The sequence below is a fragment of the Dendrobium catenatum genome, unplaced genomic scaffold, assembly GCF_001605985.2.
Source record: "Dendrobium catenatum unplaced genomic scaffold, ASM160598v2 fragScaff_scaffold_1221, whole genome shotgun sequence".
Lineage (NCBI taxonomy): Eukaryota > Viridiplantae > Streptophyta > Magnoliopsida > Asparagales > Orchidaceae > Dendrobium > Dendrobium catenatum.
The window spans coordinates 1,152,936-1,177,364 of record NW_021319683.1 but is presented as its reverse complement, the minus strand read 5'-3'; the positions used below and the strand labels follow the sequence as shown (position 1 = coordinate 1,177,364).

The following is a 24,429-nucleotide window of genomic DNA, read 5'->3' as shown; positions in this document are numbered from 1 at the left end:
CGAGGCGGACTGTGCATCTTTCTTTCTCATTTTCATGAAGGAATTAACCATAATTCTTTAGTGTTAATATATGTTTATGTCTATTTCTATTTTTTAAATAATGTTTTGTACTTAAAAGTGCTAAAAAGTATTTCTTATATGCACCAAATCATTAATGACCCTTCATAATTAATCAAAATATATTCTTTCACTCATCACAAAGCGCTTTTAGGGCATCTCCAACCTAAAAAACCCAATTTTCACTTCAAAATATAGCAATTTGACGTGCAATTTAGTATTCAAATGAAGCGAATGGAGTGAAAGAATATATATTGCCAATATGCAATTTGGTTCGAGATGATCTTAGCCCCCTCACTCTTTTGATCCCAAATTGTACTTTTTTTATGTTCACATGTTCGGCTTTATTGAAATCATGTGGAGTATGTGGTAGAGTTCTTATGGGCTTTGTGCTACTGAAAATAAGATTTTAGTTTTGTGTTCCCTTTGATTCAACTTTTTATTCTTAAATTTCATTGCTGGGAGTTGACGTGTGTTAAAAAATTTATGATAGTGGAGTGAGAAAATTTTATTTATTTTTTTATTTTATTCAAAGATTGCATATATAAATAGAAGGATAAAAAAAATAAGAGATATTAGAATTTTTACATGATAAATTCAAAGAGAAAAATCTAGTGGCATGGCCTAAACTAAAGTAATTTTATTATGTGAGCATTGATTATAAAGAATTACATGTCCCCAAATTGAAAAAGGCGGGATTACAATAGTATGAGATGCAAGTGAAAAATGTTGTAGAGTTGATAAGGAATAAGCCACGGTCGAATGAATGCATCTAATTAAATGACAATGTCTGAAAATGAAGGTCGAGCTATAATAGAAGGCATGTGGTGATGATCTAATGATGACAGTTTGAAGATGGTGATGGTTTAATGATAGAGATCAGGCAACCATAATCTCACAATGGCAGTCCAATGATAATTGTGGTCCGACGATGGAGGTTGAGCAGTGGTGGTTTGACGATTATGATCTGACGATTGTGATGATTCAATAATGGAGGTTGGGGGCGTGGTTTGACGACGAAAGGTCCAACTATGGCGTTGGTCTAATGATGGGTTTAATGATAGAGATCAGGCAACCATAATCTCACAATGGCAGTCCAATGATAACTGTGGTCCGACGATGGAGGTTGAGCAGTGGTGGTTTGACGATTATGATCTGACGATTGTGATGATTCAATAATGGAGGTTGGGGGCGTGGTTTGACGTAGGGGTGTCAATATTTGACACAACCCAAAAATCAGACTTGAACCCGACCCGAAAATTTTGGGTTAGGGTCAACCCGAACTCGAAACGGGTCGGGTTCAGGTTCAACATTTCGACCCATTTCAAAAATTGGGTCGGGTTCGGGTTAACCCTTTGACCTGAAATTGACCTGATTTTGACCCGAAAACCCGATCTTGACCCGGCAAACCGAGATTGACCCGTTTTGACCCGAAAACTAGCAATTTTTTTGTTGGAAACGAGTCATTCGAAGTCGGGTTGACTCGGACCCGAAAACTAGCAATTTTTTGTTGAAAACCCGGGTCGTGTCGGGTTGACTCGGATCCGAAGCAGGTCGGGTTCGGGTCAGGAAAATTGACCCGTTTTAAAAAACGGGTCGGGTTCGAGTTGACCCAAATAGTATCGGGTCAGTTTCGGGTTCGACCCGAACCCGACCTGTGACCCGAAATTGACACCCCTAGTTTGACGACGAAAGGTCCAACTATGGCGATGGTCTAACGATGGAGTTCATGTGTTAGTGATTTTGATGAAAGTGGTTTGATAATAGCAATCTGATGGTTGTGAGGGGAAATAGTTAATCAGTGGTAATTCGGCATTGACAACTAGATCATGGTATGATAGCGACAATCAGATGATGGTCTGGTGATAGTCAAGAAGTGGTCAGACGATGGAGTTTAGGCGTTGATTCAATGGCGGTGGTCTAATAGCAATCTCGCGCTTGTTCTAAATATTTAATCTAATGGCGATCTGATGATGGGCTCAATATTTATTTTAATCTTTTATGAATAATAAAAATATTTTTTTAATCTATTCACCTAATTATTTGCTAAATATCTTAATCATCAAATGTACATAAAAATAAATAATTTTTTTACTTTTACCTCAGAATATAAGAGAATTAATTTAAAAAAAAAACATCAAAGAAAGAATAATTCATCACTAAATGAGTTTTTCTTCGAAATAATGATCAATAAATTAAAAAAATGATTTAATTAAACACTCCACCTAAAGAAACAATCTGCTCCAATTACTAAGCTGCAGAGCCATTAAATTAAAAAAAAAAAAACTAAGCTGCAGAGCCATTCCCCATTCAATGGGTATCTTTATCAAATAATTAGCAAATTATATGCTAAAATAATAAATACATTGCATATTAATAGACATAAATATATTATTTATTTATGAAATTAAGCTTCAAAATTTTTATAAAATTTATTAAATTGTATAACTAATCAAAATAAGCCAGATTTATAAATAATGAACATGAGTTATTAACTCACTTAGTAACTTGGAGAAGTCGCAACGCTAATGACTTATTTAAAACGGCTATAATTTTTTATAAAGTTGATTATAAAAATATTACAGACAAAATAATTTATTTTTTAAGTTTTTTTTAAAAGAAAGCAGTCAGAAAAGCAAGTAGTATTAGAGAGTATTAGAAGTCATGAAAAGAATTTAAGAATGAAGCGCGATCGAACTTAGAAGATGAAAGGGTAAGCCTACCTCCCTGAATCAGCAAAACGATCTCCCCACAACCTCGCATGAATCAAACGGTAAGCCTACCTTCTATATATACTATAGGCCATAATAAGACAAATAAGAGAGCCAGAGAGAGGGAAAGAAAGAGAGACACAGAGAGAGACGTGACAAATAATATAGGTGGCAACTTCGTGTCACCATGCATGAGAGCAAAGAAGACGAAGGGAAGAACAGAACCAGATTTATATAAGCATCCTCACGTGACAGCTGCCATTGTTTCAGAACTCTTCTTTCATATATATCAGAGCTTCTCCTACCTTTTGTCCCCACAAGCCAAGAAAACAAATAGGAGAGAGAGAGAGAGAGAGAGAGAGAGAGAGATGATATTATTATTCGTGTTTAGTGATATCACATGATTGGTGTGATATATATAATAATCAACCTGGCCAAGTAACAGTAGAGCACAGTAGAACTTGTTCCTGTTGATTAATTTGTCTTCATCATTATGATCATAGCAGCTACGGCTTAGTATTTTTCCTTCGATTGCTAATCATTGGCACGTGAAATTTATTTGCATTTTGCATGAATCTTCCTAATTTCATGGATTCTTATTGCGTACTTAGCATATGCATCTAATCTTTGCACTTTGGTTGTAAGTATTGTTTCAAACAATAGGTCCTTCTATGTGATAAGTGTTTGTTTATGTAATATATGTGAATTTGTGATTAAATTCACTCCAAATATAAAAAAATTATGTAGTTTAGATAGATTGGGATAAATCTTGAGGGGGGAAGATTGCGATCGCTCTTCCGATTATTTTAATATACCTCAAAATTGAGTTTTATTGGGGTAATTTCTAAAATTTGCCCCCCTAAATATTTTATTTGCCCTCTTTTAAAGAGTTTTGCTCTCATGTAGTCCCAATCTAATGGCTAAAATTTTAAACGAGCACGGTTAATGTGACTTTTAGAGAAAGGAGCAGACTTTTTAAAAAATTTAAAAACGAGCAGATGCGTTACTCGGTTCGGCGCATTCTTTGAATGCGCCGAACCCTTCAGCGCATTCTTTGAATGTGCCGAACCATTCGGTGCATTCTATAGAATGCGCAAATTAGGGTGGCGCATTCTATAGAATGCGCCAATCGGGGTGGCACATTCTATATGCTTCGCTGGCTAGCTTGCACCTTCTTCCGGAATTTTTTGTTCGTTGCAGGGACCAGATCCGCTTATCCCGTGAAACGGCGTGGAATTTAGTGCGCAAAATTTTAGAGGTGGTTGGAGGGGAAAAAAGACGGAAAATGAGGCACCTAGGATTCTACAAAATAGAAAAACACGTTGAACTGTTCAGCGCATTCTTTGAATGCGTCGAATGGTTCGATGCATTCAAAGAATGCGTTGAAGGGTTCGACACATTCTTTGAATGTGCCAAACAAAGTAACGCATCTGCTCATTCTTAAATTTCTAAAAATAATATGCTCCTTTCCCTAAAAGACACATTAATTGTGCTCGTTTTAAAATTTTGGCCCAATCTAATTTACACAAATGCAAACGCTCATTGTTTCTTGAGCACACCATTTCTTTTATGATATATTATCAAAATTTGAGTCAAAATTTAATTTTATTGGAGTCTAATCAGTTATATATTTGAAATTAATGACTTGATGTAGTAAATAACTAAATTTTTGGCCCAATCTAATTTACACAAATGCAAACGCTCATTGTTTCTTGAGCACACCATTTCTTTTATGATATATTATCAAAATTTGAGTCAAAATTTAATTTTATTGGAGTCTAATCAGTTATATATTTGAAATTAATGATTTAAGCAAATAAACTTATTATTATAATTATATTTGTATTATCACATGTACTATTTATGGTAGAAATTCGCTACAGTTTTATTGTTAAATATTTTTATTTTATTATATTTTTCTTTATTGTTATATATTTTTCTGATATTGTTGCGTCCATGAATATTCACGCAGTAGAGAAGTAGTATAAAATTAACATTCTAGTTTTGTACGAAGATTCGACACACAAATAAATGAAAGATAGGAGTGTAGTGTTCATAAGAGACACGAGAGTTTTTATATGCAAGCCCCTGAAAATGGGGAAAATCACGGGGCCTTGCCCAATTAAAATAAATCGACTAGTATTTGTAGTTGACACAAATGAGGCAAATCCTTGGGGGGGAAGGCCTTTCAGGTTTTTGTCTTTTGATTGATTTTAATTCTTTTGTACTCAGGATAGATTTCAGTACTGGTGATTGTAGTGTAGTTCCTGAGTATTGTACATGACCTTTTGAGATATGAATCGACTTGTATATTGATGATTTAAATTTTATAGATGTTTGATAGACTGTTTAATTGAATATTTTAGATAACTCTGGTAAATTGTTTGAGTAATAGATTGACATTCTTTCCAAGTTAGATCTTGGGGCATGACAGTCTACCCGGGTCGGGTTAGGGTTGACCCGTTTGAACTCGGGTCAGTTCCGGGTTTGACCCGAACCCGACTCGTGACCCGAAATTGACACCCCTAATCAGAATGACCATAGTCGAGCAACAGAGGTGTGAAAGGCGGTAATCGAAGTAAACGATGTCAGAGTATATCATAGTCGGTTGGTGACGATGGTCAGAGTAGACCGTAGTCGGCGGGCGACGATTATCAAAGTAGACCATAGTCAACAAGCAACAGAGGTTGAAAGGACCATAGTCAGGCGACGACAGTCGGGGAGACCTTAGTCTAGTAATGGTAGTCTGGGAGACTGTGGGGGTTGGAAGGACCATAGTATATAGACAATGATTGGAGAGACTGTAGTCGGCTAAAGTTCGACAACAGTTGGTGGCTGGGCAGTGGTCGAGGAGCTTGGTGATTTCTCTTACTTTTTCTCTTCTCTTTTCCTCTATTCCTCCTTGCTTGGTCCCCATTTTTAGTGAAGAATGAGTGATCTATTTATACTTTTATTAAGCGAAATGGCTAGTACATAGTGAAAAGATCAATGACATGTTGGGAGTGTGTTGAATGGATGGACGCTATAGACTTTCTTAAATGTGGACCATTTATCGAGTATTTGAGTGCCTTCGTTAAATCTGAACATGTAATATTTGGAGATCATTTGATCATCCAATTTATGATTTGAAGCTTTCAAACATGCTTCTGACCCTCAATTTGGACCCATTTATGCTCGGATTGAATAGAATTTGATGTCGTTGGGTCCATCTTTATTAGATTTTCAATTCGACTATAAGTTTGTTGAAATCAGAGTTTGAATGGCTCCAAATTTAAATTTAAAAATTTTCCACCGAAATTTTCATCGATATTCGTGTCCGATCAAGATAATTTTTTGATGATATATCAAATATATTAACACATTTGTAAAACTATAGTTTTTATTTTTTTTCTTATCAATTACTAAACATATTCGAATTCTAAATTTTAATCAAAATTGAAACAAATTATTAGATGTCATTTAAGTTATTTTATAAAGTTTAAATATTATTAAGAAAATTTTAAATCTACACATTTAGGTATTTATTTGATATTTTCATCAAATTTATCTCTCTAACAATATACATAGATTTTAAAATGCATAAGACATAAAAAAAATGACACAAAAACATTTAATAAATCATCAAATATGCAATATAGTTAGTTAATATTTAAGCTTGTTCATTAATAGTTTGATTATTAAAATTATGTTCAAATCTTTTTCATTACATTAATAAGATAACATAAATGAATGTTTTATGAATAAGTCTCAAAATATTCATCAAGTTTTTCTATGAATGCTTAATTGTAAGGCAATATTTGAATTAAAAATTTTCATAATTAAATTTAAGATCATCTAATGAGTTCAACTTTCAGCAAATTTATAGTCGAATTTCAATTGAACCTAAATACATCACTTGAAACCAGCTTAAAAGCTTATATACTTCAATTGAGAATCAAATAGTCTTCAAATCTTACTTGCTTATAGTCAAACTAAGTGACTCAATAAGGTGAATATAACGACTGAAGATTAGTTAATTCTGACATCATTAAAGCCCTCAAATTATAGAGAAATGGTCTATGATCAATGCAATTTATATAAACACTTCTATGTATTTTAGATTATAATCAAATTGACTAAAATACCTTCTTAAAATGCCTATAAATAGAACCTCATTTTCTAAATAGAGGGAGCTAATTCAAGAGCTAAGAGGGTTAAAGAACTCTATAGGAATTTCTAACTATCACGGCAGCAATCCCCATCGCCATCACTAGGCTTCTATCAACCAGCTATTATCGTTTAACTATTAACATATAATCTTGTTGTTGAACTTTAATTGTTCACTTATGAATACACCTTATTTATGCAATCTATAACAAAATTATGATAATTGTATTCAATTGTGAGGAAGAGATGATTCTTATATCTCATATTATATGTTGAACTGTTGCAACTAAACTACATCTCATGATTTTTCACTTTCATATATTTTCAAGATAAAAATTCCGACCTCTTACAACTTCTTTCTGAACAAGCTAGATTTTGACAACAAATTTTGTAGCCCTTGAAAATTATATTCTTAAAAAAAAAATTATGCAAAAATTATATAATTACTTGATAAAATGGACTATTAAAACTTCTTTCCAAATATTGTTCATTAAATTATTTACATATAATAATTTATGTAACACATAAAAGCAAAAAAAAAATGTTAAGTTTCAAATTTTATTTGATAATTAAATTTCTCAATGTATGAGAATTCTCCAAGACCTTGAACCTGCGAACCAACCACCTACTGCCCGATAAATACAAACTTCAGTCTTCGCACGTGTGGAAAAATGAACGACCAGCGAATTGAACACATGAATCCAACGGTCCATAACCCATAGCGTGAGCACGCAAATTGTACGAGCGGTGTTCGAAGCTGGCTTTTGTGACCGCGGTGCAAAGAAATGGGCGGGCCAAGCCCAAAGGTTCCTTTGATGAGGAGATTGAAAAATTCAGAAAACACATGGGTGAAAAGGGAAAAATACAAAAAGGTAAAAGTGTAAAAAATTAAAGAGGAGACACCAGGGGAGCGTGATCACTCGCTTTCGCTTTTTTTTTTCTTCTCTCACTTAACATACTTTTAATTTATTTTTTAATTACTTTTTTATTTTTTATATATGGCACACCATTCTTACCTAATTACAAAATACATATTATCTTCTTTATTTTTCACAATAATTATAATTCTATTTTACTATTATTTTCTTAATATTTTTTCTTTTTTTTTTAACTTAAAATTACTTTTATCAACTCAAATAGCTAAGTTATATTCCTCACACCGACTTAACATTCAACTTTATTAAACATTGCAGCATTCACGAACTGACCCTTAACATTGTGTTTCGTAAGACTTGGCTCAAAAAAATCTTAGATATGTAATTTTGTTCTTAGATTTTAATATTATATATTGATATATCTAGAAAAATCAATCGAGTTAAAGCCATTTTGTTCAAGATAATGGTGTAGCAATAGCATCAAAGGAGGGTGGAGCCTTGTTAGGAACATGGGATATTGATGTTATTAATGACAATGGGTGTTGATGTTCATGTCAACAAAAGCGTTGGTCTTGTGATAATCGGGTTAGTATGCCTTGTACACAACTTTGAGTGTCACTGCTAATGTTAACGACAAACATCAGCCTTATTAGTGACAATGGGCATCGTCATTTGTGTCAATGTCATGCATTTGTCTCATTAGAAATTATGGGTGTCATCCTTGGTGCTATTGGCCGACAACAACTTTGCTGTCAATGAAGAATATCAGCTTATAGGCGACGAAGGAGGTCAGCTTTAGTATTATTGTCAATATCATGTTTCAATTTTGATGTCAATATCATGTGGCAGCAACTACTAGCGTTGGGTGATTTAGTATAATGATTTGAATTCTCTCCTCTAAAATTCTTGTTATGGTCTCATCCCAGCCTCCATTACCTAAAAGTTGGATAATTTCTAGATTAATGAACACATAAATTCCACTCATTTCAACCATAAATCAAAACACTATCCTAAATGTTATATATCAATCTTTCTTGATGATACATTATTTTTCAAACATCTTTTTGTCATCAATGATATAGAAATCGAGCGATCTTGGGCTATTTTAGTTGTTCATTTCAGGCATAAATGCACGAGATTCAAATATCATTAGGCCCCTCAAAGGACATCGTAAAGTTTCTAATCATATATTTGAGTGCTTGATTTAGATCAATTTAAACTCTAATCATAATTTTTTTAATATCTCATTGAATTTGTCTTATCAAAACGTTCATTTTGTTTATTGAAAATAGAGTTCATATGGACTCAAAATTGATTTAAAAGTTTTTTTTATTCAGATTGTTATGTGTTTCGAGTTCCTAGAATAATGCCAAGATTCTTGATTAATCAAGTAGATTTTTTGTTGGCAAATGAACTTTCAAAGAAGCTAAAAAAAAGTTCATTTTTAGGCGATTTAATAAAAAAATAAATATATTTTATATTAAGTAGTGTGCAATTTACTCTTATATGAAGGGTTACTTACGTACGTAAAATTTAAACTTTAATTATTTACAAAACTAACACTTTCCAACCTCAATTTTCTAAATTTTCATCCAAATATCAAAATTTACAATAAAATCCCATTACTATATTTTTCTATTGTCAAATTCCTAACAATTTGAGCCTAACAAGCACATATATTGGGTTATATATTATGATGAGTGTTAGTTTTATGAATTTATATATACATTTCATCACATATAACTCATATATGTAAAATTTTTCTTAAATAAAATTCTCTCTTAGTACTTTGCTATTATGTGCAGGGACATAATGCATTCTTCCCTCCTCTCTTCTCTATGAAAAATCGCTCGCTCTCTTTGCTTCTTCCCCACAGCCCTGTCTTCCTCTTCCTCTTCCTCTTCCTCTTCCTGTCTTCCCCCTTCCTAATGCTTAAGCAAAGTCACATTTTTTCTTTTCCCATTCCTACATAGTGTCAATGTTGAAGTGCGAAGAAAAGGCTTTGTTAAATATCATGTCTCGCTCTTCTTAGTAATAGAAAAGCAGCGGCGGCGATTGGCCGTAGCGATACGAACATTGCCGTGAACATGGAAATGGAGATCCAACCGGCAGCGCCAGCCCTGCAGATCCACCATCTCCCTCCCACCTCCTGCGACCGCCACCCCGGAGAACAAGTCATCGGATTCTGCGCCTCTTGCCTTCGCGAACGTCTCGCCGGCCTCGAAGCAACCGAAGCACCCCGCAAATCCACTTCGACCGCGATAAAGTCCATCTTTTTCCGTTCCTCCGGCACTTCATCGAACTCATTTCACCGGCCGGAGCTCCGGCGGTGCAAGTCCTTCTCCTCGTCACGCGCCGCCGCGACCGCTGTCGAGCCCCAACGCAAGTCCTGCGACGTCCGTGTCCGGAACACTCTGTCATCTCTGTTCCACCAGGACGACCGGGATCGCGGATGCCCTAATCTTGGGTTTCCCCCTTCCATTACCGTTCCCGAGGAGGAACGGCGAGAAGATATCGACGAAATCGTGGCTGCAACAGACGAAGAGATGGTGGAGGAAGAAAAGGAGGAACCTTTGGCGGAGATGAAGCCTATGAAAGATCACATAGATCTCGATTCTCAGGCGAAGAAACTCCCGCCCAGAGACCTTAAAGAGATCGCCGGAAGCTTCTGGCTTGCGGCTTCCGTTTTCAGCAAAAAGCTTGGGATTTGGAGAAGAAAGCAGAAGCTCAAAAAGAAGCCAGAGAACGGAGTAGACACCTTTGGCCGGCGTTCATGCGACATCGACCCAAGGTTTTCCCTTGACGCCGGCCGTTTCTCCTTCGATGACCCTCGCTTCTCTTGGGACGAGCCTCGTGCTTCATGGGATGGTTACCTCATCGGCGGCGGCCGAGCAATGATCCCTAGGTTGCCGCCGATGCTATCCGTAGTCGAAGACGTTCCGACCGCGGTCGTTCAGAGATTTGACGGCGAGATCCCCGTGGAGGAGGATTTGGTGGCTCCAGGAGGAACATTGCAGACGAGGGATTACTATGAGGGCCGCCGTCGTAGCCTGGACCACTCTAGCTCGACTAGGAGGCAGTCATTTGAGACCAATGAGGTCCTTTCCTCCTACCATGGGAGCAAACATGAAAGAGATTCCAGAGAACTGTGCTCTGAAAGCTTTGACTCTGGCCTGAGAGACCAACAATCAAAGGTACCGCCTTTGAAGAAGTCGCGGCGGTGGAGCAAGGCATGGAACATTTGGGGGCTTATTCACCGGCGAAACGGTGGCAGGAACAGAGCAAATGGGGTGGAGAGGTCCTTCTCCGAGACATGGCCAGAACTGCAGGCAAACGCGTATTCTAGGAAACTTTTCAGAAGCAATAGCAATGTGAGCTTAAGAAGTTCAGCTTCAGGCAATGGTGGATTTGGCAGTTCGTTTAGGAATGGTTTGGAGAGTAATGGTCATAGGATGAAGAAGAAGAAGGAGGTTGTCTTGGAGAGGAATCGGAGTGCGAGATTTTCTCCAAGCCATTTCGACAATGGATTGCTGAGGTTTTACTTGCCACCCATGAAAGACGGACGGAGAGGGAGAGCCTGGGGGAGAAACAAGTATAACACCCCTCATTCCTTCACAGGAAGCATGTTGAGCTTGTATTGAAGCTGGATCTAGCTTGTATCAGGTTCCTGTTTTCTGTCTGGGTTGTTATGAGAAATATTTCTGGTATTGGTTTTCTTTTGGTATGGGATAAAATGTGCATTTTGGGCATGAAGATCTACTTTTTGGTTCAAAGAATTTCTTTTCTTTTCGATTATTTTGAATGGAGTTGCTTCTATGAAAGTGATTGCTGGTAAAATACTGAAACTGATCTTCTCTGGTATCAAAGATTTCGCTTATTAGCTCTCTGCAATAATGGAAGGTTGGGAAGTTACAATATAGTCTATTTTGTTCCTTTAGGATAAACAACTAAATTCTGGATGTTTGGTAGATTTTTGGCTCATCTGTAAGGCTAATTTGGTTGTTTGAACTTTGAAAGCTTGTTTATGAAAAATAATGCGGTTTTGCAGGTCTGTCATTTGGTTGGAAGCAAGGTTTGTTCTATTCTAAATTTCTCTGTTTCAATAGTTTTGTCTGTTTCAGATACTATTTTTAATTAAAGGCATATATGTTTAAGATATAAAATCTGATTTGTAAAAACCAAGCAACCAAATGCGCTGCGCCCTTTTGAACTCCATTTTTTATTATTAGGTGTTCTGGCTTTGTTGCCTTCATTTTGCTCATCCAGTCTGCATACTTCCATGAAAATCCTTATTCCTTGAAGCCACATATTGCCTCCATGATAGGAGAAATTATTCCGTGCGGAGTCCGGACGGTAAAGAACTATCCGGATGTGAGTGTACACAGTGTATAATTTTGTACACAATTTGATTTTTTTATACACTGTGTACAAATACTGAGTACACTCACATCCAAATGGTTCTTTATCGTCTGGACTCCGCACGGAATAATTTCTCCCATGATAGGTGTCTAATATTGGACTGGAGTAGATTGTCTAGAAGGAAAAAAAAAAACTAGGTGAGGACCAATCTATGTTGATGGGACCTCACTAAATTCAACCTCAGAAGACCAATTCTCTTTGCCTCCATTGACCACATGAGCTCATTCAAATTCTTGTTTTTAAAATTTTTTTCCTTAAATTGTTTGCCAATCTTGTCATCATGATTCATGCCAAGATAGGCTATTGCATTTTATGTCTCTTTGCTTATTTTATGTATGTTCATGGAAATACTCATGTACTGTTGTTCTTGAAGACCACACCACCATTATCAAATGGCCCCTTGGTTCTGCTCTCAGTTAACGTCGCTGCAGTATTCCTGATTTTCATCATCTCTGCTCCTTGTTTTTTAATGCTCTTTAAGCTTCAGGCCCACCTTAAAAGCATAGAACTTTAACAGAGGCTGATAGAATGAAACAAACTTATCAAATCCAAATCATTCTGAAGCCATCAGGTCCTTTTCAGGCGCTAATGGCTGGTTTTGTTGGAATCTTTGTTATGAACTGGATTATAGTTTACATCTGAACTTTAGCTGCGAAGAATGCAGGAGTGAGTACGCAAAGGAGTGTTCTTTGGGATGAATTTCTTGATCTTTTATCTGATTTGTTGAGTTAACAAAGTATTTCCAACCTGCTTCAAAGCAATTTTGATGAATTTCAATAATGCTGAATCTACTTCGAAATAAAAATTAAGATCTTTCCCTGAAAGGTCCTATCTTCCTACAGCCTGAACAGCTAAGCTGCTATCAGAATCTCTAATTGAGAATTCACAGGGTTAGCGTTTTAAGTAGAACAGAAAAGAAAAAAAAAACTTCTGTTCTGTTCAAAATTTCAGATCAATTGTCCCGAGCTCTTGAGAACTGGGGAAATTCATAAAATTATAGCAATAAAGAAGATAATTTGATGTTCAACAGCTGCTATGTCGAGAAGTTTATTGCTGTGTAATGCAAGGATCAGCAGTCTATGTAGTCAAAGTGGGTTACTAGGTCGGATTTGGGTCTGACTCGAAATAGGCCTATGTTGAACTGATACGATCGGTTTAGTAAATGGTTCAAACTCTTAGACCCAAATCCAACCTGCATGCAACCTGTTTGAAATGACCCTACCAATCCCATTTATATTTAAAATTTTTTATTTTAAGCAAAGTGAGTAGTGCAAAAATGTGGAAACATTAAACCAATCTTTCCAATAGTACTAATTAACAAATATTAATTATGAAGGTTTTAATATATAGTGTTTTATCATATAAACATTCATAATTAGAAAGACTAATTTGATGCTACATAAAGCACACCCATTAACAGGGTCGAAACAGGTCAATTTTTTTTATTGACGGTTAACCCAATAATGAAACAGGTTGGGAAATGAAATATGAACCTAATAGTTTATTAAGCGAGTCAACCTTAACCTAAAAAGTTTAGATCATAAAAAATAACCTTTCATCAAATAGAATTTTTTTTTTTTTAATTCAAAGCATGAATTTTAAAGCACTTCAAAATGATCAAAGTTTTAACAATTCAGTTCCAGCTAAACTAGTTAAATGGGCCGGCCTAGAAGCAAAGTTCAAAAGGTCCAATGTAGTCCATTATCAGCCTGTCAAAAGGGTTCACATGAGCCCAATGGACATATTCTCATGGGAAACTCCTACATAGTTTTTGGTAGAAGATCAAAAAAGTTCCCACTATATTACATAGGATCAATTTAAATTTAGGCTTGGTTTCGGACGCTTTTTGGCTACTATTTTTTGCTGTTTTTAACAAATTTTTGCGCTTGAAAGCTGTTGTAGAACGTAGTAAGAAAACTATATCAAATAAGGTCTTAGTCTTAGGCTTCGTTTGGGACAACTTTCTTACTGTTTTTTAAAGGAGCTTTTTAGTACAAAATTTAATTTTTGTACTTGAAACGAAGCCTTGGAGTATCACATATCTCCAATTTATTTCATAGATTTTATAAAATTGATCCGAAACAATCTCCATCGTGCGAAATTGAGATCAATTTTGTATTCCAATTTTCATCACTTTCTGCATCATCATCATTTTGTATCAATTTTGTATGAGCAAACAAGTTAAAATACAGAAAGGCAATACTACAAGACTATTTAATACTTTGATACCAAATTTCTGTTAAGTGCTGAACTTCCTAAATGACTTCATAAAACTTGTATTGCTGATGTAATATAATTCACTGATGAGTTTAGCTATCTGATATTCTCTTCCTAAGAAAAGGCAAAGTTTAAATCACTTCAAACAGATTTATTATAATTGCTTGAAGATAGAAATGTTATAGATATAGATTCCTTAAATAGACAATATGAATATGGCTTAAGTTTCAGAAACTACATATCAAGTAAAGTAAATGCTGATATGTAGAGCCATGGAAGTCACTATAAGTTCAGCTTTTTAGACAGCTGCTCCAACAGGCTCGCCGGCTTTGAGCCTCGAAGAACCGTACAAAGTTTCCTCAAATCTAATGATCTCATTCTTGGATCCATAAGCAACCTGGGTCCTCTCATCAAGGGTGTTGATCACCTTATCAAGCACAGATTGAAAGCCATCACTACTGTGTCCTCCAGCTTTCTCTATCAGAAATCCCAAAGGTGCCACTTCAAATAAAAGCCTCAGCTTAGCTTTAGCACTTGGAGATGTAACATTTGTGAAGATACCCTTCTCCTTGACTATGATCTGCAAGCCAAGAGACATAAATATTGTTGAACTCTAGTAATATATCAACCTAGGGGCTGTTTCGTATTGGATAGGATTTAGTAAATCCTGTAAATCCGGATTTAGTAAATCCTGAGGCTATTAAATCCTGAAAACTGTTTGGTATGATAAAAGTTAAATCCTGATAAACTGTTTGGTAACATATTATAGGATTTAAAACAGTTAGAGATTTAAATCTGCGGAGGAATCGGATTAGGATTTACTCAGATTTGCAGCGTAAATCCGTAAATCCAGGATTTGCGGCGTCGCCGGATTTAAGGTCGCGCAAAATACCGTTTGGTTGGATTTAGCGTAAATCTGACTTAAATCCCGTTGTAAATCCGATACCAAACAGCCCCTAAAAGTTGATCTTTTTGTCCATCAAATCGCACAATATTTACCTGGTTAACATCTGGAACCATTCCACCAGTGTAGCGCAGTGTATACTTTGCTCTAACATAGTAGTTGATCAACTGCGTAGTTATATTGTTCATCACTTAGTCCAAGCTATTATTGCATCATTCTACATATCTTACTTAGGTTTCATTTGGGATGGCTTTCTTCTTGCTTCTTAAAGCCTCTTTTTAGTACAAAAAGTTAGTAAGAAAGCCGTCCCAAACAAAACCTTAATGATTTAAGAGAAACAATACCTTATCATAGTCTGGATTATCAAATGTAGCTCTTAGATTTCCTGGAGAGAACATCTTTCCCTCACCAATTGTTGTGGTGTCCTTCACATGCTGCCACTTACCTGCACAATAGATCATTAATCAGATTGCAGAATGATAATAACCAATATAACTTCTTATATGTAAGGAGTATTGAATGAAATGAGACCTTCATCAAGGAGAAGGAACTCATGAGTTCCAGGAATGTCTTTGACAGCAATAACATAAGTTGTTCGAGGTCCATAAATGCCCATGGCGGCGGCAACTTGGTCTCTTCCTGTCACGCCTGTAAGTTTATCTCCAGGCCAGACGCCAAAGATCGTGCCCACTGTAAAGTTGGTGTCGACGATGCTAGAACCGTCGAGGGGATCAAAAGCCACACTGAAACCACCTGAGTTTCAAAATAGATGCTCTGTAAACCTATATTTTTTCCTGTTCTATTAGGGACTTATTGCATCGAGATTAGATCAGCTTAACTGAAAATTAGTAATGTTAAGAAGTAGGTAATTCAACAGAATTATATCAAGATTAGTTCAACTATTGTTTTCTATGAATAAAATTAACAGCATGATTGACACAAGAAATGTTACTCTGATGAATTTTTTTGTTAGTGTATGGATCAAATTGTTCGGATCTCAAACACAAAATCACAAGAAAACTTGGTAAAAACTCAGAAAACATTAACAATATCTAAATTTTTTGTTAAGGCAGACTGAAGGTTTTAGACAATGTAGGATGCTCACAACTACTGGAAGCATAGGAGATGCGCATAAAATTGTATCAGGATATCTAATACGTTTTTACTTCAAGATGAAAAATCAAAATTAGATGAAGATTACTCAAAAATAGAAAATATTTTAACATAAACAGGAAACAACACAAGGACCAGTTTTTAACATCTGTCTACTTCTTTTTCTCCTTAAACATCCTCTTTTTTTTTAGCAATTGCCTTCTAAGGCTTCATTTGGGACGGCTTTGTTACTGCTTCTTAAAGCTACTTTAAGTATAAACTTTTTATTTTTGTACTATAAAGCTGCTTTAAGAAGCAATAAGAAAGCGGTCCCAAACGAAACCTAAATTTGATTACCTAACTTTCTATCCTCATATAAGAATATATCATAACAATTCAAACAATGTTGCAAGTTTTCCATACAAATATATGATAATGCAAGTCCTGGGTGGATTAGCAGTAGGACATTGCAACCAAACAAGACAAGCAAATTCAGCCAAATTAACAGACCCTTAGCAGAAAACTTTAACTGGAAGAACTTGTTCTCTTTGATTGGCATCAAAATTCATCCACAATAAATCAATTATGTTTACCTAATGAGTGATAATACATACCTTCAGCTGGCCCCTCCATGTCTTGCAACTCAGGAAGTTCTTCAGAGCAAGCATACTTACAAACATGGGAATACCTCAAAGACTGGAGAAATTTGGAAAGCTTCAGCTCCTGAACTGCAAAACTAGCAAGTACAGCTTTGAATAAAAATATGGAAGAATTAAACCTCAAAAAGGAGCTTGTCAGCAAGCACATCGACTGCAAGTTGCTCATCACCAAAGGTATTCACACATGCCGTCCCACCACAGGAAGCTGTCTTCACCTTGAAGGAGATAGTCCTCAAGGCTTCTCCCATGCAAACCAGCAGTCTTATGAGGTTCTTATCAGGTGTTGCTTTGTTCAAAAACTCTTCCTGCAATTCACAAACAAATGCTAACTTCTATCACTTACATCAACCATGGTTGACAGCAAGAAAGCTAACAGCTTTTGGAGACTTAACTAAGCTGTCTCCAATCTCACACTTTGTTGTGAATGAGTTCCTACTTGTTGTTCTTGAAATGGACTTGGATTCCGCTCTTAATGGTTCACCGAAGAAGGTAGCAGATTTAAGGCTCTGAGATGAGAGAAATCTGGTTTAAGCTTATGATGATTATTGAATAGTTTGATATGAAAATGTACTGACACTTTTTCTGTTTGAACGTTGCTGCAATGGAAACCAGGACTGGGTGGTGGTGCGACTGCGAGAGAGAACGGTGTGGGGGATGGCGCTGCCGGCGTAGCTGGTAACACCAGTCTCCATGGTTGGAGAGTGAGGGAGAAGTGGCTGAGTGGATGGTTAAGGCTTAAGAGTTTGATTTCTTAGAAATGAGCAAAGGGGAAGGAGGAGGAGATAAGCAGACCGTTGCAAGGATGCCACGTGTTAGAATCTGGGGTGTTGCGAGGAGGTGAGGTGAATGCCCATCACCCGTTAAACTGCGTTGAATGATTTGGAGAAGAGCTTGACGCCAAGCTCGGAAGAACTCTTGGATAATATCTACACAAATTTTTTCAGGCTTCCAACTTTGTGTCAATTCGTACAAAAATTTTGATTCCAAATCAATAAAAAAAATAAAGAGGCTTAAAAGGGTGGTTAAATCTCACATTATCAACTAATTAAATAAAAGTGATATATCATTAAAACATTTTCTTGCTCAAGCACAAATCTCGAGATAAAATTCAATTCGAAACTTCCGAAATTAATCCTGTGACAATCCGAACTTCGATTTTCACAAACTTATAGTTGAACTAAACATCTCAAAAAGCAGAATCCAACGACACCAAATTCTATCCAATCCGAGCCCAAATGGGTCCAGATCGAGGGCTACCGACCATTGTCGGACTTCCGCCCAGCCACCATCTGTCGCCGAGCTTCTCCCAGGCCACCGTCCGTCGCCGAGCTTCTCCCAAACCACTTACCATTCCCAGCCTTCCGTCTGGCCACGCCGGCCACCGACCGTTGCTCAAATTTCGCCCAGCCATTGACCAACGTTGAATTCTCGCCTAGCCACCGACCGACACCAGACTCTATCTTGGCTGTTGACTGACGCCAAACTTCCGCCTCGTCGCCAATCGACGCCTGACTTTCTCCATGCCTTGATTGTCGCCAATTTTTTCACCAGGCTACCGATTAATACCAGAGTTTTGCCCGGCCACCAATCAACACCAGATTTTTGCTATGTCGACAACTTACGTCTAACTTCCACCTGGCCGCCGATTGACATCGGATTTCCACCCAACTCTCACTATTATTGTAATTTCACTATCTTCGACTTAAAGGACAGATCAAGATTTGTAATATATTCAACTACTAGTGGAATTATTTGAACTGAGGCAGATCCCATAATTTTTACCTTTTCTATGATTTCCACGTTAAAAATCTATGGTATTTTTCTAGGGTTTATTATCTTCTGTTTGTGTGCTGGATATATGTGCAACGCTAATATGAAAAATCTCTCACTCTATCTTCACGTATATTCTAGCCATTGCACTGTAAAAGTTGAACGTTGCGACCCTTGAATGTGAAATTTGGCACTACGGTGTTATATTGCTCAGTGCTCCATCACTTAAATTCCTGAGACTTGGGTGTTGTGACATTTATTTTCAATGCTACATCACTATGAAATAGTGTATGTGCAAGTTTTGACTTCTGATTTTAGATTATAATAATATATTCTTTGAAGATTAGTTATGCTTGAAGTTAAATAAGAAGTTTATTAGTGCAGCATCACATATATTAGTTCGCTTATCTTGTCCTATTTGATTTAGGTATTCGGGTGCTTTTCGTAATTGAATTTCAATGGATACTAATTTTTAAATGTACTCATCTTTCTTTTTCTTTTTTTTTTCTTTCTTTCTTTTTTATATATTTTTTTTACTTTTTTATACTCATATTACATATTAATGATTTTGAATGTCAATTTTTTCTTTATACCTTCAATAAATTAATGTAAGAATTTAAAAAGATTGATAATTTCCTAGTTAGTTTTACAATGATCTTCATAAATTTAATCTATAAACTCCCTTTCCCAAAACTCAATTACTCATATGTCAATTCAATATTCAGTGTTTAAATGTATGGCTTTTAAATTCAAAATAAGATATTGACTTAAATAATTTTCCTTAGTTAATTATTATGAATTTGAAATTATGAATTAAAGTGAATTGTTCATTCAAATTATCATCTAAAGATCATTCTTATTCTTAACTTTTTATAATTTTTAATTACCATTTTATTTTGACAAAATAAACAAGCAATGTGCAAGCGCTATGTAGAGAATAGTTTTCAACAATTAAGTATATGTAAAAAGTTTAATTAAATCTAAATGATGTAACAAAAGTAATATAATCAAAATTAACTAAAGACTATAATAAATAAAAAGAATATGACACATAAAAAGAAATGAACTAAATAACTGAAAAGAAATTCAACCACAAAACATATTTGGGTTGACCCCATCAGTATTAAGTTTTCAGTCTTCATCCAGACAATGCCAATTACGTCTCTTGAGATTGAGTGAGCAAACTCAGTGATATTTCTCATACGATCAATGTCTCATTCTAAATAGAGCTTCAACATAAGGCCACTTATCTTGAAACTGTGAAAGTATTTTATCCTGAATTTCTATAGCTCTTTAAGGGAAGCATAATTAATAATGAATGAACCTGACCAGCTGGACTTAAGTTTATCTGAAATAATTTTGATACGAAGTTAAAAAGCAAAACCTATTGTTTAGGGGTAAGTTATTTCTTAATAAGATTACGATCATGTCTTTTTTTTTTTAATTTTCTCTTTATGAATTTTAACATTTTCATAAGTTTAATTTTTAAACTCCCCTAACTTATTCAACTGTATTTGCCTTTTTTTTTCGCTTCCTTAAAATTAAAGTTTAACTCTTTCACAGACCAAAATGCCTTATGTTCTAATTCTGCAAGAAAATGACAAGCTTTTTCAAAGACTAACCTATAGGGAGACATTCCAATAGGATTTTAAGAGTAGTTCTATAAGCCCATGATGTATCATCTAATTTAATAGCCCAATATTTTCTATTAGAACTTACAATTTTCTCTATGATTTTTTTAATCTTCATACTACTAATTTTAGCTTGGTCAATAGTTTAAGGATGATAAGATGTTGCAATCCTATGATGAATATCATATTTAGCAAGTGATGCTTCTATTTTTTATTATAGAATAAATTCCCTCATCCTTGATTAAAACTCTAGACATTCTAAATCTAGAAAATATTTTTTTGAAAATTTAAGCACAACCTAAGTATCCGTTCTAAGGGTTGTCAATCTTTCAATCCATTTAGACACATAGTCAACAACAATCAAAATGTGTTGGCATCCATGGGATTGCACAAATTGTCCCATAAAATCTAATCCTTAAACATCAAAGAACTCAAATTTTAAAATATTATTTAAGGCATTTACTTTCTCCTAAAAATATTGTCAAATTTTTAACATAGATCACATTTTTTAACATATTCATAAATATCTTTAGATAATGTAGGCCAACAAAATTTTGATTGGAGTACCTTAGAAGTAGTTCTAAAACCTTCAAAATGCCCTCCATAATCTGAGTCATACATTCCCTAATTATTGATTCTACTTCATTCTAAGATACACATCTCATAATGATTTGGGTCAATTTAAATTTTAAATAAATATGACTAATCCCATAAATAATAGTTAGCATCATGTAAAAATTTCTTTTTTGAGTAGAAGATAAATCAAGAGAAAGCAAATAACTTACAATAAAGTTAATAATATTAATTAGCATACCAAGGTAATCTACTCAGATGCAAAGCAAAGAGTTGTTCATCAGAAAAAAAAAAAATTCATTGATATCAATGTCAGTTAATGCATATTCTTTGAATGTAAGTCATAAAAGATGATTGGAAATTTAATTTTCATTATATTTTATATCAAGAATTTTTACATCAAAAAATTCTTGCAACAATAGAATCCACCAAACCAATCTTGATTTGGTAGCTTTCTTTGTCATGAGAAATGTAAATGTCAAATGATCAGTATACACAATCACTTTTGTGCCAATCAAATATGCCCAAAATTTATCAAAAGAAAAAATAATTGTTGGTTATTCTTTTTTTTAGGGACGAGAGTAAAACACAACAATGAAACAAATAAGAAAGTAAAAGCAACGGAAAGTAAAGGACACCAGGATTTAACATGGAAAATTTTAAATTAGGAAAAAAATCATGGAGCCACACCTAGGGGAGTACAAAATTGACACAAAACAAAAAACACAACTTGAAACCAACCCAAAATTTTCTTGTTACGGTAAAGAAGTAGCATGCCTGTTGTTAGTCAGTTCATAATAATAACAACCAATATGATCATGAATATGTGCAGAAATAATAAATCATATGTAGTAGCAATAAAATATGTAAAGCAATAGACATTACAATATATAGGCAAATAAAACATATAGTATGGAAATAATGAAATCAATAAATCAGTAAACCAATAAATTAGTACGGGTGTCAAATTGATAAAGCAATCATCATAGCAGTATTATCAAATCAATAAGAAAATCCTACAAATTAGTAAAACTAAAACATATATAAAGATTATCAGAATCATATCACTACGATAAAATTATATAAGAGTATACACATGATATTCAACTATTTTATATCAGTGTCAAATAATTATTTTATATCACATGCTTAACAGTATTAATTATGTGCTCAATGTTGAATTAGTAAATAGTAAATTAATCACAATAATAATAACAATGAATCAATAATAATATCAACATCATCAATAATAGTATCAATATCTATCAAATCGATGGCAATAACAGTAAAAGAATGTAATGGTAACAATGCAATAACAATAAATCAATGCTATAACATGCATTCCAATAATCCTACTAAATAAGTAAGGAGTTCTAGCTTGCGTGGTATTTTTCCAGTAGTTAGTTAGTAATCATTAACTATTAACTCAGTAAACAAAGCCATCACTCAAAGACCGTTGGCACAGAAATAACTCATTATAACTCTCAATCTATGAATAACATAAATCGGTAAATGTAACACCAAATCACAATATTTAAAAGAAAGATCATCCGCCCACCATCATGTACATGTCAGTTAATCTCAAGCCAACATTCTTAAAACCAACATTTATTTGTCCTCACTCAAACTATTATCATAGTATCATTATAGAAATAATAACAATCAACTATTACTCGATTGCATACGCATATTCATTCACAATACTTGTATTAACAGTATGCTTGTATTAAAATATCAAAAATTTTATTATGTGCAAATCATACAAAATATAATAACTTTTATTTTACCTAGTGAAATTATGAAATCAACTAGTCAAAATATTCATAATAATCAATATTATAGTATATAAAATATTACGGTGTGGAAGTTTACTAAATATAGAGGAAATAGAATAAAATCAAATTGGGATAAAATCAGCGATCGAAATCAGAATCTTTGAAAATAAGAATAAGATAAAAGTCGCCTACCATAATCTGAATAATTTTCATAAAAATGGCAAAATGAATTGAAGACCAAAATCTAAATTTTATCTCCCTATCTCCTCTTTTCTTCTTATTCTTTTGTTTCCTTCTCAAGCGAGCCGACGTGAGGGAGTGAGGGAGTGAGGGAGGCAAGTGAGTGGGGAAAAATATTTATATATAAACTCCTTTTAGTGTGTAGCGCCACAACACCAGTTACAACACAACCAAGCACCGCAGTGTTGTATGTTAAATTTAGAATTATTGTATAACATAGACTTCAATGTCGCGGCGACAACTTCTTGCACTACTACTCTTACCGGCCTAATGCCACGGTGTTCACAAGCTCAATGCCATAGTGCTCCAATTCAAACATAAATGTAAAGTTTTTTTCATTTTTAAATTTATTTTTAAAAATATTAGGTTGTTACAAATGTAGTCGAGCAATTGTGGTTGAAGATCGAGTACCAGTCAGGCGATGATGATGGAAAAATTAAAAAAAGGTAATAGTTCTCAGAGGACCATAGTTTGGCGAGGTGGTTGTAGCACCAATGTCGGTCATGATGGTTAGAGGATTGTAGTGAGGTAATAATAATCGAAAGGCCATAGTCGGGTGATAATGATCGAGAGATTGTAGTTCAGTGATGATGGTTGGAAGAGATAATTGGAGGACAGTGGTTAAAGGATCATAGCTGCGTGATGACAGTTAGAGGATTGTAGTCGAGAGATAATGGTTGGAAGATCATAGCATGTCGACAATGTTCAAGAAGCCCTTGTCAAACGAGAGAATTATAGTCAGATGATAGTGGTCGGAGGATTGTAGTTGAGGGTGTGGTCGGAGGATTATAGTCTTGCAATAGTTGTTGAATGATCCTAATCAAGAGACAATGATCGAAGGATCGTAGTCGGGGGATGGTAGTTGAAGGAACATTATTGAGGGATGTTGGTCGAAGAATTGTCTTGAGGTGATAATATCCAGAGGATGATTATTGAGCTGTAGTGGTTGGAGGATTGTAATCTGGAGACATGATTAAAGGAACATAATCAAACAATGGTAGTTGAAGAATTGTAATTAGACGACGGTGATTAGAGAATCATAATCAAGAGCTTTTTTGAATCTAAGGCAAAAAATATTTTTCATACAGAAATAGGATTTATTTATAAATTTTTAAGTTGACATGTTTCATAAATATAACTAAAATTTGAAACACTCCATTTAATAGCCCATACTAAATCCCTTAATTTTTTTATCATTCTTTCAGTATTTAAGTCTGTTGATAATGTTAGAATTAAATAATTTTTTAGTTAATCAAGACATTCAATTTCATCATAAATTTACTGAAATTGAATTTCTCCTAATTATTCATATCTTATCAAATCTATTTTGGCTATGTTGAAAAAAGTTGTGTGCAAATTA

At 34.7% G+C, this 24,429-nt stretch overlaps 2 protein-coding genes across 2 annotated transcripts; one reads left to right on the top strand and one right to left on the bottom strand.

The window, feature by feature from the left end:
- Positions 1 to 9,602: 9,602 nt before the first annotated feature.
- On the top strand, positions 9,603 to 11,836 carry LOC110108412 (protein OCTOPUS-like). The gene has a single exon (XM_020839041.2). The coding sequence runs from the start codon at positions 9,877 to 9,879 to the stop codon at positions 11,428 to 11,430; it is 1,554 nt and encodes a 517-aa protein (XP_020694700.1). The 5' UTR covers positions 9,603 to 9,876; the 3' UTR covers positions 11,431 to 11,836.
- A 2,719-nt stretch (positions 11,837 to 14,555) lies between these two features.
- Positions 14,556 to 17,837, bottom strand: LOC110108454 (sedoheptulose-1,7-bisphosphatase, chloroplastic). Its single transcript, XM_020839100.2, has 8 exons — positions 17,656 to 17,837; positions 17,473 to 17,586; positions 17,200 to 17,385; positions 17,036 to 17,117; positions 15,861 to 16,082; positions 15,674 to 15,774; positions 15,425 to 15,496; positions 14,556 to 15,005 (listed from the first exon to the last, which is right to left on the bottom strand). The coding sequence occupies exons 1-8, from the start codon at positions 17,770 to 17,772 to the stop codon at positions 14,724 to 14,726; spliced, it is 1,176 nt and encodes a 391-aa protein (XP_020694759.1). The 5' UTR covers positions 17,773 to 17,837; the 3' UTR covers positions 14,556 to 14,723.
- Positions 17,838 to 24,429: the final 6,592 nt, after the last annotated feature.

Excerpts from the sequence above, each read along its gene's own strand:
- LOC110108412 (XM_020839041.2), top strand. The coding sequence starts at position 9,877 with ATGGAAATGGAGATCCAACCGGCAGCGCCAGCCCTGCAGATCCACCAT.
- LOC110108454 (XM_020839100.2), bottom strand. The coding sequence starts at position 17,772 with ATGGAGACTGGTGTTACCAGCTACGCCGGCAGCGCCATCCCCCACACC. Across the intron at positions 17,587-17,655 it reads AACGTTCAAACAGAAAAAGT|AGCCTTAAATCTGCTACCTT; the intron begins GTCAGTACATTT and ends CTCTCATCTCAG. Across the intron at positions 17,386-17,472 it reads GTGAGATTGGAGACAGCTTA|GAAGAGTTTTTGAACAAAGC; the intron begins GTTAAGTCTCCA and ends TGTGAATTGCAG.